Raw genomic sequence first — 20,090 nt, forward strand, 5'->3', positions numbered from 1 at the left:
GTAATCAACATCAGGTCTTATCGGGTCGCCGAACCTGTGAGGAGCGCATGTGCTCATCCTTCGTACAGTGGTGCTGATAACATGCAACTAGCATTTATCAACACAAGTTAAACTATCTTGAGTGAACAAACCTCTGTGATTCTAACTTTTTCCTCTACTTTTCATTCATCGTTTTACCAACTGAATTAGATTTTATGTTTCAGAAGCTTGATTTTTTCAAGAAAAGAAAGTTTCATTTCATGCAAACAAAATATGTAATTTTTATTCAGCATTAGTATTTTGTTTACATTGTTCTATGTACAACATGGACACACATGGAAGAAAAATGCAGGACATAATGTATTTTTCAAATAAAGGTTGAATGAACTAAAAACATAACTAGCAGAGATATCGAATAGGGGGTAGAAGAAAAAGACCAGACGAGAAAGACAACAGCCAAACACCAGGAAGTTGTGGGTAAGGAAACAGAGGTGGACAAATGGAACATACGAGTGGACATTTGATGACAGACAACAAAGAACGTGTTCAAGCTGAAACACAGACATGTCAGACTGCAGAGTGACCACAGAGACGTAAGAGATAATTAAAGGATGGAAAGCATTTAACTACGAGGGCTATAACAACATTAATACTGAAACAATTAAAAAATATATATATTCACAACTCTTTTTTTTCCTCTCCTAACCCTGGTCATAGCTTGTGAAACACTGGCACACCCCCAAATACCCAACAGCTTATAAATTGACGACGATGACGAAAGATGATGATTCAAGTATAAAAGTCTCTGTTTTAAGCAGGTTGGGGGTTGGGCTGTGCAGGTGTTAGAGTAGCTCACAGAAAAAGGAGGATAATGAAGCTTTTCTCAAATATCGTACAGGATTTGTGAAAACGTTGGATGTTGTTATGTACAACAACTTCAACAGGTTAGGTTGATCTCCTCTGATACCTCCAAATTGACATCCCTCTCATTGTTTACACGTGAGGTTTTATCAAGCGGGTGAATAGAATTTTTGCAGGAAAAAACAAAATGAGGTTGCAATTTGCAAATGTTAAAAGTAAGTGTCTGGAACAGCACGTCTGACCTGGTAGTTTCCCAAACTGTCCAACTGGAAGAGTAACGTTCATGAGATTTTTACGTCCCATTCCCATGAGCTACCAGTCCAGGATCTACCCGTCACAAGCCCAGTGTCAGCTGAGATTGGCTCCACCCCCACTTCAACCCTTTAAGTATAAGTGGTAGAGAAGATGGATGGATGCATGAATGTACATGAGCCCCTGCTCTTTTTGAAATGTAATTATAACCACGATACCTGAACCTCCACACACTCCAGATACCCTTCTAGTTTTCCCTGTAAGTTGATCTCCCTGGTTCAAGAGAATATCGCAGCATGGACGATCTTTTCTCTTACACATATCCGCCATCTGCATTTGGAATGAATAGACATGGCTGCTTCACGCTGGCCAAGAAACAAGAGTAAAACATATGTGTAAAGGGCTTACACGTAAAGATGTGTTCCAGTTCAGTCTTATTGAAAGAAAATAACAAAGAATCCTTATCATGGACATACAAGTGGATCTGTTGCATGATGGATTGACTTCAGAGAAAGAGTAAAATGCCAGTCATTGTTTTAACATGTCTCTCGGTGGGATAAAACATACTTCTTCTGCTTACACCCATACTCTGGCTAAAGCTGTACAGGTATCGAAAAGCACGAGCATTGAAACAACAAACACACATATTGGTATCAAGCATTCTGCATACACAAACATCTGCATTATAAAAGGCCACATACAGAATGTGAATCATTCTCATTCAGTTAATATAATTATTCATAAGCTAAATAGGACTATATATAGTTCGCACATGAACCTGAATGAGATAAATCGGACTTTACCTTACAGGAGAGAAGAGCTGAGTGAACAGTGTCGTTTAAAACTAGCATTAAAGACAAATGATCCCAGAGGTTTGATGTACAAAGTCAAGTGTCGCACTAAAAATGGCAATCAAGTGATGAATGCATACTAATCAATAAATAGATAAGGGGGGAAGAATTAAGGCGAAGAACTGATGGGGCAAGTGATGGTAGATCAATGCTTCTCTGACTCATCCACAGTATCAGCAGTAGTTACAGCCATTATTATTATACCTTTTTGATAATAACATGATGGCCCTTTTCACACTGATAAGCCAAACAGAGATCAGTGGAGCTATTCTCCACCAGAACAAACAGTCCCATGTTGGCACTATCATGTGAAAAGGGAAACTCTGACAAATATATTTACCTGATTGGTTTTAAAAAGAAAAACAAAGCCCCGGTGATACTGTGGATGGTTGCAGCTGCCGACAGCGCAGGTGTATGATGCGTTCTAACACCTGGGCCACACTGGATACGAGAGCGGCTTGTCTCAGACACACATCTCCTGCCTGTGAGCCGCTCTTCTCAAGAGTTGGGGCCTATTTTCTCTGTGTACCACCCACGGTTCCCAGCAAAATAGACATAAAAACAATCTTTAACCACATTTAAAATGTCTATCTGACAAATATGTCACGAATATATAAATATTTGCAACACTTCCTATACCCGTTTCAGATTAGAAGAATCAGAAGGAACCTAAACACGTAGCAGCTCTGCAGAAGGCATGCAACAGTCATACTCCCTGTGTGAATAATAGATGCAGGCGAGATGCAGCAGGTCAGCGACACAGCCGCCATGTGCTGCACACACACCCAGTGTGGCCCAGGCGTTACAATAACTGCGGCTTTTTACTCTGTATGTTTCTCTAATATGAGGGACACAGTGTTGTGTGTATATTGGCTTAGCAGAGGGAGTGTCTACAACCATGCTATCACACCACTAACACATGTAATAACTTAAAAGAAGAAAGGTCCAAGTTTAAAATGCAATTCTTTACAGTAATAAATAGATTTATCCTGTATTTACACCCTTTGAAGCAGAGTTTGTCCAGTTAAAAACATTCAATCCTAAATATTTTGTGCTTTTGTTCAGAGGTTGAGGGGTGGCGCTCAGGATTTTACCCCTCCTCAGGCAGGAAGACGACAGAGAACACGCAGGAGAGAAGACACACACATGTAGAAACAACGTCCTCCGATGTGTCTTTCCTGTGCTTCATCCTCATTGACTTTCCAATTTGGTTTTGCATTGCGCTAGATGCTGTTGTTATGAGTTCTTGTTAAGTTCGCCTCAGTGCACACGTACAAATACACCTACACACACACAGACACTCACACACACACACAGATTCTGAGCACCCAATGCCTTGTTCTGTACCCACACACATTGCATTGTGCATTCTCCAACACCCTCTTGATCGGAGTAGCAGTTGCCTCTTGACGCAGACCTAAGAACAGCTTTCTTTTCAAGCTTGTACAAAATCACTAAACCAAACCTAGAGCTGAGTCCTTAGGGCAACTTCTTCCTCGTCCCTCTTGGCCACTCCAAACGTTAATTCATCTTCTTCTCGGTTTTCAAGGAGCCATTGCGTTTGTGTTTCCCGTTGGCCATGCTCTCCTTATGGCAATGTCCGTTGGCCATGTTAGCATCATCCCTGGTGCTTCCTGCTCCTCTGCCCTGGTCCTCCACTTTCCCTCTCAGCAACCGTGCCAACTTCTTGAGGGCGTAGACGCTCAGAGCCAAGGCAGCTGCTACGGTGACGATCACGTCCAGCAGGAAGTACTGGTAGGGGGACACCTCGTACACGGCGGAGCGCAGGTGGCTAGCACCGTTGTGACGGATGAGGTAGCTGATCCAGTAGGCTGCTCTGGTCACGGGGTGGCCTGGCTGGTCTTTGTGAATGTTGGAGAGAAGACGCGCTTGCTGGCGATACCTGCGTCGGTACAAAGAAGGGAAACAAGGGTAAGACGACATTATAAGGAGTCTCATTGGACTATATCTATACACTCTAGAGGGCACAACTATATCAGGAAATAACCAACTATCAAAAAAGGGACAGAAAAGATTAGTATTAGGATATTAAAGAGTGGTGATTAACAGGGATAGTCACCAGATGGCAGTGAAAAACAATGACACATTCATGAAGGTAAATGCGGCTCCAGGCAGGAGAAAGAGATATTACAATCAAAATTGCCCATCATATATTTTGCAACAAGTTCTCAAATTACGTAATACAGGATATCAGGTTTAGTATGGAGCTTTTAATCATATATGATCTTCATCATCAGCATTTGCCAGGGCAATGTAGATGCTTAACTTTCCATCTCTCACGAGCACATCAAAGACTTAAATTATCGCCTAAAAGTGGATTTCCTTAGTAACTATGTCATTAAAGCACATGAACTAAAAGTACTGGCTCTGGAGAGACAACACATTAAACCCTCTTCAGTGAGTTGCATGATCAGGTCTAACATTAATCAGTGTTGAATGTTTTTTTACGTGTCCATGCTTTGATAAGGATTTTGAACTTTATGACATTCAATTCTCACCTGGTTTCTTTGATGACGCTGTTCAAGGCTGTATAGAGGTCTTCCTCGGTCATGTACTTCCAGTGTAGCATGACACCCATACCTTTGGCCGCCACACGAGTCATGGTGTCATAGTGGTCTCCGAACAGGGGCACACCCACCACCGGCACCCCGTGGTACATGGCCTCGTAGATGCTGTTCAGGCCGCCGTGGCTCAGGAACGCCCTTGTGTTGGCGTGGCCTAGATTGACCGGAAGCATGAGGGAGGTTTTTTTTGTGTGTTTGGTTTTGTTCACTGGTTTCATTTTGACATTTGTTTTTAGACTATTCAAATTTATATTTGGTTTATATTTGGTTTATGCAAATTGCACACGCTCATAAAAATCACTCCCTTGACCGTCAGATTATTTAAATACATTATTCTCTGAGAATGTTGAAAAATCTCTTAGCTTTAAAATGTCGATTAGTGACACAACAGAAAGTCAGACAGACGTTTTCAGTATTTGATGTCTTGGCGAACCACTTGCTGTTACACTGCTGCAGAATACAATGCTAGCTGTCGATATATATATATACATATAATATAATTTACTCATTTGTAAAACTTTCTTTGCAGTAAAAACGTTTATGTACCATCCATTTACTGTACAGACTCTGACACATGATATACTTCTTTACACTGTATATACCGGTTTAATCACATTTATATATATTTTTTCTATATATTGTTGTAGATTTATATTTCTTTATACTCCTTCATCCAACCACTGCATGCTACTTAAGTGTTGTGTTCTGCTGCTGTAACATTACAAATTTCCCCATTGTGGGACTAATAAAGGACTTCTAGTCTTATATCTGCAGGTTGTACATTCCTGACATGGCACACAATGGCTCACACAGCCACATTCTCCTCGCTTCTGTGGTTATTAACTAGGAGCAACTCCAATGCCACACCCCAGAGGAGCATCTTGCATGAGAAAAAAAAACCTAGATCAATAATGTGTCAAAACATGTCTGTGGCCAGACGTATGAGGAAATGTGCTGTGTTCAAAAATAGTATCCTGGGCTCATACCAAAGATTTCGCAAGTGCAGAAAAATACATTTCACTGTAAATGCTCTGGTACAATGAATTGTTAAATGAGTGAGTTTGACTGACGATAAGAGAACTTCCCGTCACATGTTGCTTTCTTAATGTGCTCACCCAATAAGTCGTTCTGAGGCATCCAGTCCACAAGCTTGGTGTTGTTGCCAAGGTTACTGGGTGGAACTCCAGAGAATCTGAGGAACAAAGGAAACAATGAATGAAAGAGAAACAGAAAGCTGTGATACACACCCACATAGTGAGGGTAGAATAAACATGTACAGTTTTAAATAATAATAATAAAAATGTGTGAACGAGACCATATACAGTATACTCATATGGTCAAATGAAGCAGTTGAGTTAAACATTAACATGGTAAAGAAAGAGAACAAAGGGGGAATTCAAACGGGGTATCTTATAAAATCTAATCTTTTTGTGGTTGTGTGTGCGGAAGCATTCTCCGACAGACCCAGCGTACAATACATGTGCATGCTACATTATGACCCCCATTTGTCCGTCTCTCTCTCTCTGTCTCCCTCCCTCTCTCACCCAGACTCTTTCATCTCTCTTTCTCTGTCCAACAAAGCACCAATTCACTGTCCTGCCATTCAAAGCCCACATTCATCCAGCCAATTATCAATGACAAGATTCATTTGGCCTGCTCTCCATCCTTCATCAGCCCTCTTCCTTTTCCATCCTCTCAGTGGAAGCCACATTTAATGTCACACTTTTGGGACTCACAAAAGTCTCCTTCTTATGGCTACCGGTCTCAGATGGTGGTCTCCCGTCACCTGCAGAGCGGGTCAGGTACCTACATGTGAAGCATCATTATCCGATCGCTCACCGTGAAAGGTCAGCGCTTGAGAAGACAGTGTGCGTTTCATTTGCCTTTGCAATGTAATATACTTAAAATGTTAATTTTCACAAATTATTAACCACACGCTGAAGGCCAAAGGAAACGTCCTTGTTACCCCACATAGTCCTTTTCACCCAGACTGCTGCAACCATGGCGAGCGTTTTGACAGCCGCCTACTTCCAAGCAGACACTACAACCGCAGTCTGATCCTCATAAGTCCCTCCACTGATTCTGCCCAATTCTCTGTCTGAGTGCCAGCCACTAAATTTCACAGAGTTTTCCAACCTCTCAAAGTCTGTAACTTGCTGCTTCTCGCATGCTAAGCTCCTGTGGAAGTTACACCCCATGCATCCTCAATCGCCACCTTTAAAAAACCCCAGGTGTTTCATAACCTCTTCTATGAAATAAGATCACAAATACACTTCTGAGTATAACCCAACATAGTTCAACAACAGCTCCTAGAAATGCAGCCTCCTTAATGAGCATTAAATGAAATCACTATCGTCTTAAACACATTCAATAAAAACTAATTGTTACAATACTCATTAAGGGAGGATTTACTGCTGGCCTGCATTTGTTGTATCCATGTAACTGTCAAATACAGTCTGCTATTATAATATCACACCACAACAGTAATGTGGAACTTAGATAATGATGATTAGATGATTTAATGAACAATAATGAGATAATAAATTTGTCTTCAATAACCACTAGTCAACTGAAATTAAAGGCTAAATGTAAACCCTTGTGAACAATATTGAATGTTCAGCATCAGGTTTTCATTAGGACAATATAAAAAACATTTTTTATTCAAAAGGTGAAAATTAAAATTTATATTAAAACAAAGGGGTTACCTAAATCTAAAACGGCGTCATGTGAACATTCACTTAAGCAAAGATAAATAAATAAAGTTTAAAAAAAGAGGCCAGAAAAGTACAAAAGGGTGATGTTCGATCAACTAAAGCCACAAAAACGTTAACTATTCTGAACCGTTCTAAAACACAAACACAGCTTGTGAAAGGTTTCTGCACCTTTTGGTCAGTTGTGTAAATGTGACATTATGCACCAGCCACCAACCTCTGCACACAGAAGCATGTTAACCATTAACATTGATCTACATAATGACCTATAGAAAAGTCAGGCTTGGAAACAATGTGCATATATATTCAACACCGAAGGCTCTGTTCCTGCAGAGTTATACACGAGTCGAGACATTCCAGATCAGGTCAACCTACACAGTGTATGAAGATTATAGTGGCCAGTAAGATGTATAATGCAACCTGGGACAGTTTGGATGACAAATCAACTTTTCTTTAAAACATTTATGAGATAGAAATGACTTGTAAAATAATGTGTCTGTGAGTGTGGTCATTGAATCACAAACTCAAATATGCTGAAATAAGATTAACAGGTTCATGGATTAAAAAACTACACATTTATTTTCACTCTTGTAGCATTTGTCCAGCTAAGGCCACAGACAATGGAGGATTGCTGTCTCAATGATTACTAGTAGATTCGTTTTTCAGAACACCTATCTCCCTCACTGGGAAGGAACACAGTGTGATGAACACATCTGCATTTATTCTGTGATGACAAACACCAACACACACTGATAAACAGCTCCAGCTTATCGCGGCTAAAATACAATAAAATATCAAATAGAGCATTACAGTGGAACTAGAAATAAAAATCCTGCGGTTGTGTGCCCGGCGCTGCCCTGTGTTACCTTTGACCACTGATAATCAATCAGTTCATCTTTGAGTCCAAGGGAAAATTGGTTAAAATGTGAAGAAATTCCCTTAAGTCGGGCTTGAGATATCATGTTCAATGCCAGGAACATGTTTTGTGAGATCACCGTGACCTTGACATTTGAATTTTGAGCCCAAATCTCATGAATTAATCCATGAACACTTGTTCCAAATTTGAAATAATTCTCTCAAAGCTGAAGATACGAAGCAAAAAACAGTTTTGTGAAATTTACCTGTGACCTCCAAAATCCATTCATTTCATCTTTGTGTCCAAGTGAACATTTGAACCTGATGTAAGGAAATTCCCTATGGTTGTACCTAATATCATAATATCATCAAGAGAACATAAGGTCTGCGTGACCTTGACCTTTGACCACTAAATTCTAATCAGTTCATCCATGAGTCCAAGTGAATATATTGCGCAAATTTGAAGAAATTTCCTCGAGGCGTTCTTGAGATATTGTGTTCACAATACAAACACATTTTATAGTAGGGTAACAGTGACCTTTGACCAGCAAAATCTACTCAATTTATTCTTTCAGGTTCAGGTTCCAGTCTAACGGAACACAACGCCTGTCTGTCAACAGAACAAAGACTAAGTTAATCGTCATGGTTTTAAATAACTCTCCTGCAGCTATTTATATTTGCTCATCCACCAATGTTTACACTGTTTCCCTTTTCACATTTGTATTTTCCTTTCCCATGGCTGAAGTAAACCGCGTACCTTCAAACTGACAGTGTGTTGAACTGAGATAATGTGCTGCATAAATCACTAGTTTTATGTGACCTTGGTAATCATACAAAAATGTCAACATTCGTTAAAAAGGTGGCCCCATCACAATCTGTTTTCATCCGGAGATTATCGGTCTCCTTTAGAAGAGCAAATAAGTCTCTCAAAGGTCAGGATGCATTACTCAGATGTTTGATCAAGCTGATAACCTGAGATAATACACTGTAGCAAATGTGAGGTGGGAATATGGACTTTGGCCCAAAGAGCTGATTTAGGGCGGGTCCATATAACACGTGATGTATACACAGTGAGTGCTCTGACATCCAGAGTCCCCTTATTGCTGAGTGGAGGAAAAATCTAAAACTAGAACCTCGGCACCTTCGGAGGATCACATTTGTCAAGCTGATAAGCTATGTACTGTGTGAGTGAAAGTGAGAGAGAAAATACTGTACCTCCAGACGACACGCTGGGGCAGCCTGGCGAGGGCTCCTGCCAGTTTGTGAGCGATGTCATGGGATAGGTACTTGACTCCAGCTCCAAACGACACGACCACAAAGCCATGCTCCGCTGTGTCATTGACCCACGCCTCGAAATCCTGAAATATGAGAAGGAAGAAGACAGACTCATTTTGTAGGATTGCTAAAATACAAATTGTAGATAACTGCTGATTGTAATTCAAGAGCTTAAGTCCTCAGATTATTACATCCACCAAAGAGGTTATGTTTTCACCTGTGTCTGTTTGTTGGGGTATTTATTAGAAGGTTTAGGCAGAAACTCCAAAAACAATTTAGACTAAACTGGGTAGACGGATGGAGCCTGGGATATGAAATAATTTTTGGTGCGACTGTGGATTATGGTGGGTTACTTTTTTAAGAGAATAATGCCTGGATGTTGATTTTCCACAATTTAGGATGATGTTTCATGACAAATGAATAATCTAGGTATTCAGACCACTTCCCTTTTGTGTGGGATTGTTCAGCCTCTACTGAGTGTCATTCTAGTTTTTACTGCATTGATGGGAAAAAAACACAACAATCAAAGCACTGAGACATAAAAAATAAAAACAGGCTGCTCAAATAAACTTTATTGCTTTGTTGTCTTTATCTCACACTAATTTTGTAAAGGATTTACAGGTTTACAGATAAATATGGGATGATGGCATCAACCTCAGTGACCTCTGCTGCATAAATTAACCAATGAGCATACAGGACACCAAGATTGTTTAATCATGCTGTAAATTAAAAGTAACAGGCAGATAAACTAGACTATACAACCCACACATGCAATTTCCAGCTGGAACCACTTCTAAAAATATTTCAATGTAGACCTCTTAAATTCAAATGCAGGAAATTTGTAATAGTTTATCATGCAGGACACAGGCTAGTGTCGGATGCAACTGTCAAATGTCACAACTTCGTATGAACAAGATTGATAGTCCAGATAGTTCTTAAGCCATGTTTAGGCCAAATGCAGACCATTGTTCCACTGTTAAAAGACACCTGTGGTGAAAACCCAGCTTTACATGACCTTATTTCTCCAATGTGAGTATGCAGGTCAGTAGGGTGTCCTCTTTGTGAACCAGAGTAAATCATTCTTTCAAACAGAAAACCACATTAGAGTAATTTACATTAATGTTTGGCTAAATTTACCCTTCAGTTAACATGACGTCAAAGTTAATGTCTTGCCTGCTGCATTTGGTTTTATAATTCATGTCTGTACATGAGGTCAAAAAGGATTGTATTCTCCCAAGAGATCAGATAACAACTCTGCAATTTGATTGACTTGGAGGTTGGATTGAAATCAGAACCCTGATGATCACAAAACATCATAAAACTGTTCAAGGGCCAGAAAAAGAGGCACAGAGCCACTGAATCCAGCAAATAAACAAGTCAACCACATCCATAACATAATTTCCTCTCTTACACTTGTTGGGGCAGAATCCACTCAAGTAAACAGCCACCTCAATAAAATGAAGGTAAAATTAATGTCTTTTGTGATGCTTTGAGAAAACGTTAGAGCATGATCCTCTAGAAACAAAGTCCTAGTTACTTTTAATCACCACACTTCACTGACTTCACCAGCTTTCTTTGCCAGTCCCCCATTTGACCATGTTAAGGCAAGAATATTATTTAACTTTGTTTTGTAGCTTGCATTATTCAGCCTTTACAGGACACTGCAAAACTTGAGACAATACTGTCCTCCTCCTCCAGTTTGTTGTTCTTGCCTAGTAAAACTGCTTCTTGGGACAGGGGTGAAGTGTGTGCGTATAGGGGGGTATGACAGCCTGACATTAGCTGATCGTCAGGTCAGTGATGTTACTGAGAAGTCAAAGCGTGTAGAGGAGTTTCACAGCTCCAAGAAGCACTTTCTGTGCATTTTGCAAGGCAGCAGTTCTTTGTATGGTATTTAAGTTAGGATGCAAGGACGGACAGAGGGTGGGACTGACCAGGAAGCGGCCATGTTGGAGAGACACAACAAATAGAGAGGGGGGGTCAATGGTCCAGCTGCGGCAGCTAAGGCCGGCCCTGGCACGGAGCAGCCTAAGGGGCACACTGGGCTCTGTGTGCCAGCAGCACGACCCTACTGTCCCTACAACGCCTCAGTGACCCCATAAAAGAGTCTCAGTGTCCCCAGCGATCTGCCAAGAACAATGGCCTCGTTCTCCCACCACTTCCATTATAACTCCCTCCACACAAGGCTGCACAATGCTCCCTATTGGCTGGAGTGGCATTCCAAAATCCTCCGCAGTAGATGCCGCCGGCCCGCGCCCTCGGCATTTGAATGCTGGACCGAGCCCCGTCACCACCCGCCTCTGCTCTCCATGACCCCCCTCGCCCTGCCCTCCCTCTCTACTCAAAAAAACCCAGCCGTGTCCATTCAACCCAAACCCATCCTCACCCCAGCATCATCTATGAAGGCTGCCTTTGTGGCAGGGTGTGATAATAAGAGATACCAAGTGATAGGAGACACAATGATGTAAATACAAAAAATATAGGAACACTCAACAATATGAAACTACAACAGCAGTTCAGTAGAGCCCATACCTCCAGCAAGGCCCATCAGTCCACTTACATCCAATCAAACTGAACCAAATTACACACACGACCTCTGAAAGAACGCCGGAGAATTGAGTCCAGACTTTTTCGAGAAGTTTTGCTTTCATACAAGAAGAACGCAACAAGAGGTCCTCAGCTTTTCAACTGAGGATCTCCTGCTCTGTGAACACATGAGCTTCTCCTGACTGTCGGCAGACTTCATACCAGGGGACCAGCCGCAGAAAGTCTGGAGAAACTCTGCTCAGTTGTTTGTGGTTATTCTTGCTTATACACAAACAAACCAACAGACAAATGACTAGGGGGATGAAATCACAACAACCCTAGCGGAGTTACAAGAAAAGATGAAAAACCAGTGGGCCACAAAAATGTGGAAAAAAAACAAATTTCCCAATGTGTATAAGGAAGTGAAAAATAAATGTCCTCAGTTCTCACCTCTGTGTTATATCGGAAAACATGTGTGCTCTACTTAAATGTCCTACAACTTCTCCCAAGCCAGTGTGAAGGGGGACAATATGGCTTTACATTCCAATTTGTCCATACATTTGCGTAATGTCATTGTCAAACTCTGTTGCATTAATTTGCCATTGTATTGCAGAACTTGTGCAACACTAGTGGCACACAGACCCTATATTCACGCATGAGTTAACGTGAGTGTTAACTGATCAGACACAAGTGCACTGACTCTATCGGAGAGTTGGATGATATGACAATTTACTATCTATGACAAGATGATATAAATCGGTTGCCCATCAGGCATTTTTGCCATATGCTTTATACTGCAGTAACAGTCCCTTTACATCTGCTGGTATTAACCCACTGTGAGAAATGTTTCATATCAGTGAACAGGACTGATTTATGACCACATTGGGATTTTATATGACTTTGTGAATCGTGATGGCATTTAATGTGATGGATGTGCCCGATGGCAGACACTGCTGTCAATTTACCTTCCAGAAAATGGACTAACTTCACTTCATGTACAATGATAACATGATATAAAAGTATATACAGTGTGAAGGATTTTATCTGTATCGCCCACTCCTACTTCTTCTGTCTAGGACACAAAGATTCTCACAAGTTAAACTCTATATGCCCTTTTGTACAAGACACGAAACAACTGCTACACACAAACAACTCTTTCTGTTTGTCTTTATCCGTCTCATCATGTGCTTATCAGGTGTCTGTGTGTCTCAGTACTGACCTGTGGCAGTGGGTTGGGGGGCTGGGTGAGGATGCCTCCTATGTACACCACATGTGGCAGGGTGGGCCTGGGGAATTCCAGCGCCATGTCAGTGCACAGCATCCACAGCTGGCTGCCTTGCACCAAGTCGGCCATGGCTACTTGAGGCGTCACCCCATGCTTCTTCATTATCCGGTCATACTTGGGTAATGCAATATAATGGACTCCAAAGCGCTGCACCAGGTAAACGGCTGTGTTTGTGATCCTCTGCAGCAGAGACATGCGGTCGGTCAGCAGCGAGTTGAATTCAGGGACGTACGATAGAGGGGCCGGGGCCCCGACCTCAGCGGGGTACCACAGACCAGTGCTGAACACAGCATACTGCACGCCCAGGATATGAGCAATCACAAAACCACACATCTCATTAGGGTCCACCAGCAGCAGGTCAAACTTTGCCTCCTTGAGCCGCTTCATCACCTCAGCATTGCCAACTACAGCATCACAGTTCTGAGAGTAGTGGTCAAGAATGTCAAACAGTTCCAGAAACGTCAGACGGCCCGAGAAGATGTTAGTGACCTTGGACTGGAGGAAACTGTCAGCCGTGCTGCTGTTAAAGATCCCTGGATAGCGCTGTAAGTGGTAGTGAGGAGATGGGGGAACCTCACGACCTTCGGAAACTAGGAAATGGCTCTCATGGCCTTCCTGCTGCAGAGCCGTGGCCAGAGTCTTGAAGATGTAGAGGTGAGATTCAAACATGATGGGCGGGACCACGATCACTTTAGCACACGATGCACAGGGACTCCATGAGAGGAGGCCCAGCAGGAGGAGGAGTAGAGACGAAGGTAGTAACATGGCTGAAATGAAACAGAAAGGAGAAATGTTAGGATGAAAATAAAAGCGGAGGACAAAGGTTTCATAATGCAGATATGAGTCAGTGTTGCTGCAACACCCCAAATAAGTATGGGTGGGATAAATGTATCATAGATCATACATATGCATAAGTAGTTTTTGTAGAGTCGACTCCAAACCAATTGACACCGTGTCAAACAAGTCACTGGGTGGCTACATTTTTAAAAACAGATTTCAAATCATGTTGAGTGTTAACTTAGCAGGAAGCAGTTCACACCATATCACAGCTCAAAACCCAAAATGGCGACTAAAAACAGTAGGACGACGTACTCTGTCATCTGTGAAACATTCTACATCAATTTCGTTTTTAAATGCTTGAGGCTTTGATTTGACTAACATGACATAATTATCATATTTCAAAGTATTTAAGTTAAATTACTTCAAATACTGCAAATACAAGCATTAAATGATTATTCAAAATGCATTTAGTTAATCTACATTCTCCTGCAACCAATCGATTCTTAAGATTGTATTTGACCAATACCGATTGTCTACAGCCCTACATGATTTTATCTCAGTGCTTTACATTTACTCTAAATTAACTGTTAATGCGACCGTCCTAACTGTGCACAGCCATCACAGACATGGAGTGGGAGTGGGTAGCACCAGCGTCATTCTAAACCTCCAGCCGCTCTTTACACAAACACAAAGCACCATTATCTCGTTATCCTAGAATCGAGTCATAGCCTGTGTCCTATGCCTACACTCACTCTCCCTTTGATTAATAATCAACACTGCAAACCGCTTTATAAAATATCCATGTTATTAATATCTACAATGACTAATTTGTACTTTCCGCTGCACAGGTTGTTCTGACCTTTGGATGAAAATATAAAATATGAATTTCACTCCAAGAGTGACCTTGGAGTTGGATTGGAACATAAAATAACTCAGGATGCAATGTATAAATATAAGGCCAAATGCTGTTTTATACCAACAGGTGTGTGTGTGACATATCTACGTCTCTGTTTCATACTGATGACCTGGTCATATATCCTGCCTCTCGTCCACTGCTCACTGCGACAGGCTGCAGCAACCTTTCACCCTCACCTGTATGAGAAGTTGTTTTTCCTGTCAGCCCCACACAATATCTCTGGCTTCCTGTTTCATCATCCGATGAGTATTGTCTCTTTGTGTCGTTAACATTACTTTTGAATCACTATCACATGGCGCTGCCCATATTGTCTCCTCTGATAGTATCTACACAGGATTATATTGTCTATCAACCACCTGTTTTTCCACAATATGGAGTTTCTCTTTGCAAACAGCTGCGACCTGATAGAAAGAGGACTCAATGTGCCCAGCATTTAGTTTAGCATTGTCCCGAGGATAGCGTTACAAACACTTCTCGGCCCAGACTGTTGACGGTATCTATAGAAACCAACCACTGTCTACTGAGGACTGGGATGTGTCATGACTTAAGTTACTAACAATGGGGTCTGGTTACCTTGCACACAGGGAGTGCTGGGTAAATTATCTGAATTGAGAGAATTGAAGGACACAAGACAATGGGTGAAGATAAAGAGGGGATGACAAATAAAATCACTCAAATGTTTAAAACATGAGGAAAAAACAGTTTGAAGGACATTTTAAGGAAAAAGGTGTCGAAGGCGTTTCATATAATGTTCAACAAGTGGTTAATAATAAATAAATAAGTCAATAAGGTTATATGATATGAAAAATTCTACTATCCTCATTACAATTATATGATTTACGCAAATATTGAGTATAATAACACTGATGAATAGACATTGTGTATAAGTCTCCTCCACAATATTTTCATACTACACACAAAAGCAACAAGTACTGTTATTGTTTTACACAGTTTCAGTTTCTCTGAATCATGCGCAGTTCATTAATTCATCAAGAATCATTCATCAATGCTAATAAATGCAAAACAAATATCCAGAGGTAGTACCATGAAAACTTTGTACAACCACAAAATGCACGTAACTGCATTGTACATCAACTTTACTTTCTATTCAATTCATTTTTATAAATCCATTTATTTATCCATTCTGAGATTTAGGTCATGTGTTCTAAATATTGTGAAAGTGTATCGACAGATCAAACTCCAACAATTGCATCTGAATTTATGAAGTCCACATTACAAATTGCGGCAAAGACTCATCATTTTGTAAAATCTACCTAACAAACGAGGGGAGGTGAAAGTTTCCTAAGATTGAGATCAACACAGCATGACTGAAGCTATTTGCATTTTCTGTGTAACCAACTACCACTTTCGACACAAAAAAATCCAATTATAAACTCTGATCATATCTCCGTTAACATCTCAAATGAATTGGCTTTTGTTGCAGCTTTGTGTTGCGTATAATTGAAGATCAGACCAATTATTGTTTCCTCAAAGAAATGTGAGTCCATTAAGAGTGACACAAGACAGTAATGACAAAGTGATTATCGCTCTCTTATACCATAATCTAGAGCAACATTCTCTTGATTTAGGGAGGAGCAGTCGTGCTGCTTCCACAGTAGGGGTTCATTAGCTCAGTGCACCCTGTTGAGAGGGGAGATGTAGCTTCCAAGAAGCTGATACGAGGTCAAACACAAGATGGTCCAAGCTGTGTATTTTTGCATCTTATGTTGCAAATGCACTGAGAAAGATTCATCTCTGTTATTTGTTGCAAAAGGTTACAACATGGTAGAACTAGCTAAGCAAGACATAAACCAAAAGGCCTGTCATACATGCGGTACAGCTCCAGGACAGATAAACTACCTATACCTGGAACGTCATTAACTGTACTATGGAACTCATCAGAAGTCAAACTCCAACAGTTACATGAAAGTGGAAAAAGCACTTGTTTCTTCTTTATGCCATGGCACATGAGGAGCTGTTTATCATAGCAACATGGTCTCTCTGACATGCCCTTATCTCTTAAAGCTTTGTCAGCATTTGACACACAGTGTATACACAGGCCACAGCGCAAGTCTTGTATCTCCATTTAACATGGTGAGAAAACACCACTCACTCGTCCACTCACACGTTTCTGTTCAAATGTGTTTTCTTGAAAAATAAACATCTTCTACCCAGGGCTGTAACAATCCCACGGAACCGAGACACAAACTGGGTTATATGGGATTGGACATCAGTTTATAGGTATTTAGCATGAAGGACACCGTCCACCAACATTAATCAACCAAGGCTGTTTACAGACCAAACCAAATTCCATGTACAATTCAACTCCTTTCATTACACCTTTATGTTCTCCTCTTGCCTTTGATAGTACTTACTCAGAAACTAGCTCTTCCACACCACAACCATAAAACCACAAGAACAGGTCGGACAGGCTCTGCCTCTCCAACAGTCAACAGCTGCTATACATAATTGTCATCCCTTTATTCAAGCCATATATATAACCATTAGCAATAGCCTTTTCAGCTAACAGACATATGGGAGTTAAAAATAGCAACAGAGATCACATAGTAAATTTCTTTGTAGATGATGTCATTTTGTTGCTAAAATTAGACACAACTATACCTCAGCGGGAAATTACAGCAATCCTAATAAAGGAGAATTAAAGTATTAAACATGAAAATATTATCTAAAGCCACATATCTTTTTCAATATCACTGAATGAAACTTTATGAAACTTTATATGAAATACAAATTGCCTTAGGGTTGGTCCATCGCTGTTATATTTTCTATCTTTTCATATGTCATGCCCTTTCTACACTGGAAGACTCAAGCTGTCAGAATTAAGAGTTAATGGATTAATATCATTCATGTACAGTTGGTCTGATTCCATTTTTGATTCTAATGAATTCTCAGTGTCCAAGCTTGATGCATGCAGAGCAGTGGGGGGGGGGTGTACCTACGGTTCTGTTCCACAGTCCTTGACACTTGAGAAACAGTTTGATTAATAGGTCTACTTCTTTTCTTTTTTGTGTTTCCTTTAGTTGGAGGGGCGAGAAATTACCTTAATGTCCCCACACTGCTGATTTCGACCGGTTGGTGTGTCTGTCAGTGTTATTATCAATCTTGGGCTAATCATGCTTAGCTAACTTTTACACCAGCGGGCATTGCTAAATCATGATGTGGGTTGTTTACAAAATATACAAATGTCCCATAAGTATTGTGAGCTCAACAGGCTGCACCTTTGGGATAGGACCATGCAGACCATGTACTGTCACATGGGATTGGACACATATGTATCACGGTTTTAGTCTTGGTTTCAGAAACATTATAGCAGATTTAAAATAGGACATATCAAGTAACTGATACATATACTGTGAGGAACCTCCGAAAAAAGAAGCCAACACTAATGTAAAGACACTTCATTATAGGTGTCGATGCAGCATTGTGTAACCCCCCCGTCAAATTGAAAAAATATAACAGTAATATACCTGAAACAAGGTTAAAATGTAACGAGGATGAAGGAATGTGAAAGGATATTGCTACACTTAACGTATGTTGAAAGAAAAAACATTTACAACTTTAAACTGGAGAAAAGTTTGTGGCAACTATGTAACTAAGTATATTGTAGTGTTTGTAAAGCTTTGCATGTGTCTTCTGTATAATGAAACACCACATTGTTCAAAATGTAATCTTATTAAAATTTAAAAAAAAATTAAAACACATTGGGGACTGTGATGGAAATCTAAAAAAGGGATTAATGCACAATTTATTTACCTGAAGAAAAGAACTGTTAGGATATTAACATTAGCAAACAACTGTAATACCTGAGTACACGTTTCCTTCTAGTTAGACTGGTCTCCTCAGGGCATGTGGATTTATCCTTTTATTCCTTATCATTAGGTTAGGCGAAGGCACACCTCATGACAAATAAAATACTTTTTGAGTGGGTAAGCGATACCACAAAGAATTTCTGAGGGAATGAGTGAATGCCTCAATTCAAATGCAAGTCAGAGTGACGCTGGCATAATTATTAGAAACCCGAGAGGAGGAGCTCCTCATGTACCCGTCACCTGCAGATACAAAACATTTTGAAACATCAGGTGATTGTTTTCAGCACTGACACGACTACTGCAATCGAGTCAAATCGGCTTTTTGGGTGTAGTTCATACCAGCTCTCTAGTCACAATACAATAAAATCCCATTGCACATGTGGACTTTGACATGAGTAACATGTCAGTGACGGAAGCAGAACCATAAAGTGTGTGTGTTATGATGTTCATATCTCCAATTAGCCTGATAAAAAGAATAATAAAATGCCATAAAATGCTTAACTCAGACGAGGTGGTTTCACAACAGTGTTTTTAGAGCAACACATTCATTACCTAGGGCATGTCTCATGGTAAATTATACATATAACAGAGTACTAAGTTCATTCTGAGTGTCTAAAGGAAGTAGTAGGTATTTCAAATAAAAGGTTTGAGGATATTGCTATCGAAACGTAAGAAGTGAAACTTTAGGGTAACAAAAACAAGTCTTCCAATGCCAGAATCAATGGTGACAATTTCGCGGAGGACGTGAACGCCACACCAGCCGCCTCAGCTTTCACTTGTCTCAGGAGCTTTCCCCGAAAAGAACGCAGAAGTTTTAACTCAACACTTCTTGTGTGTCAACTTTAGCGATTCCCCCCCCGTTCGTATGAAACTACAGCAGCGGGAATGAAGGCTGCAGAAAGGTGAAACCCCCGGTGGTGTTCCTGCTGCACCTGTAGTCCCACCTGACACACGCTGTGTCCCGGATGTGGAGCAGGTGGACGTGCGTCTTCTTACCTCTGCGGAGAAGTTGACGTTGAAGAGGGGGGTGAAGTGAAGTAGACCTGCTCCTTTCTTCCAGGTGAGGGGACGAGGGGCCGTGCAGGGGAAAGGAAAGAAGTTATCCTCGGGCCGAGTGTAGAGGGCAGGGCAGAGTGTGTGTGTGTGTGTGTGTGTGTGTGAGAGAGAGAGAGAGAGAGAGAGAGAGAGTCACTGCTGGGGACAGGAGGCGGGACATGCTGCAGTTACGAGATGGAAAGAAAGGGAGTGGCAGAGAGAGGGAGGGAGAAAGAGAGGGAGAGAGGAGTGAAGCCACACTCGAGTATCAGCTCACACGGGCCCTCGCTTCACCTGAGTTCCTCATCTGTGTTGACACTGTCAGCAGGTGGGGGGGGGGGGGGGGGGG

General features: G+C 41.1%; 1 protein-coding gene across 1 annotated transcript; it reads right to left on the reverse strand.

Moving 5' to 3' along the window:
• Positions 1 to 1,623: 1,623 nt before the first annotated feature.
• LOC133017984 (2-hydroxyacylsphingosine 1-beta-galactosyltransferase-like) lies at positions 1,624 to 19,739 on the reverse strand. The gene is made up of 6 exons (XM_061084271.1): positions 19,703 to 19,739; positions 13,115 to 13,947; positions 9,310 to 9,452; positions 5,644 to 5,720; positions 4,463 to 4,682; positions 1,624 to 3,846 (listed from the first exon to the last, which is right to left on the reverse strand). The coding sequence occupies exons 2-6, from the start codon at positions 13,943 to 13,945 to the stop codon at positions 3,465 to 3,467; spliced, it is 1,653 nt and encodes a 550-aa protein (XP_060940254.1). The 5' UTR covers positions 13,946 to 13,947; positions 19,703 to 19,739; the 3' UTR covers positions 1,624 to 3,464.
• Between the last annotated feature and the right edge of the window lie 351 nt (positions 19,740 to 20,090).

The sequence above is a fragment of the Limanda limanda genome, chromosome 2 (genome assembly GCF_963576545.1).
Source record: "Limanda limanda chromosome 2, fLimLim1.1, whole genome shotgun sequence".
Classification (NCBI taxonomy): Eukaryota; Metazoa; Chordata; class Actinopteri; order Pleuronectiformes; family Pleuronectidae; genus Limanda; species Limanda limanda.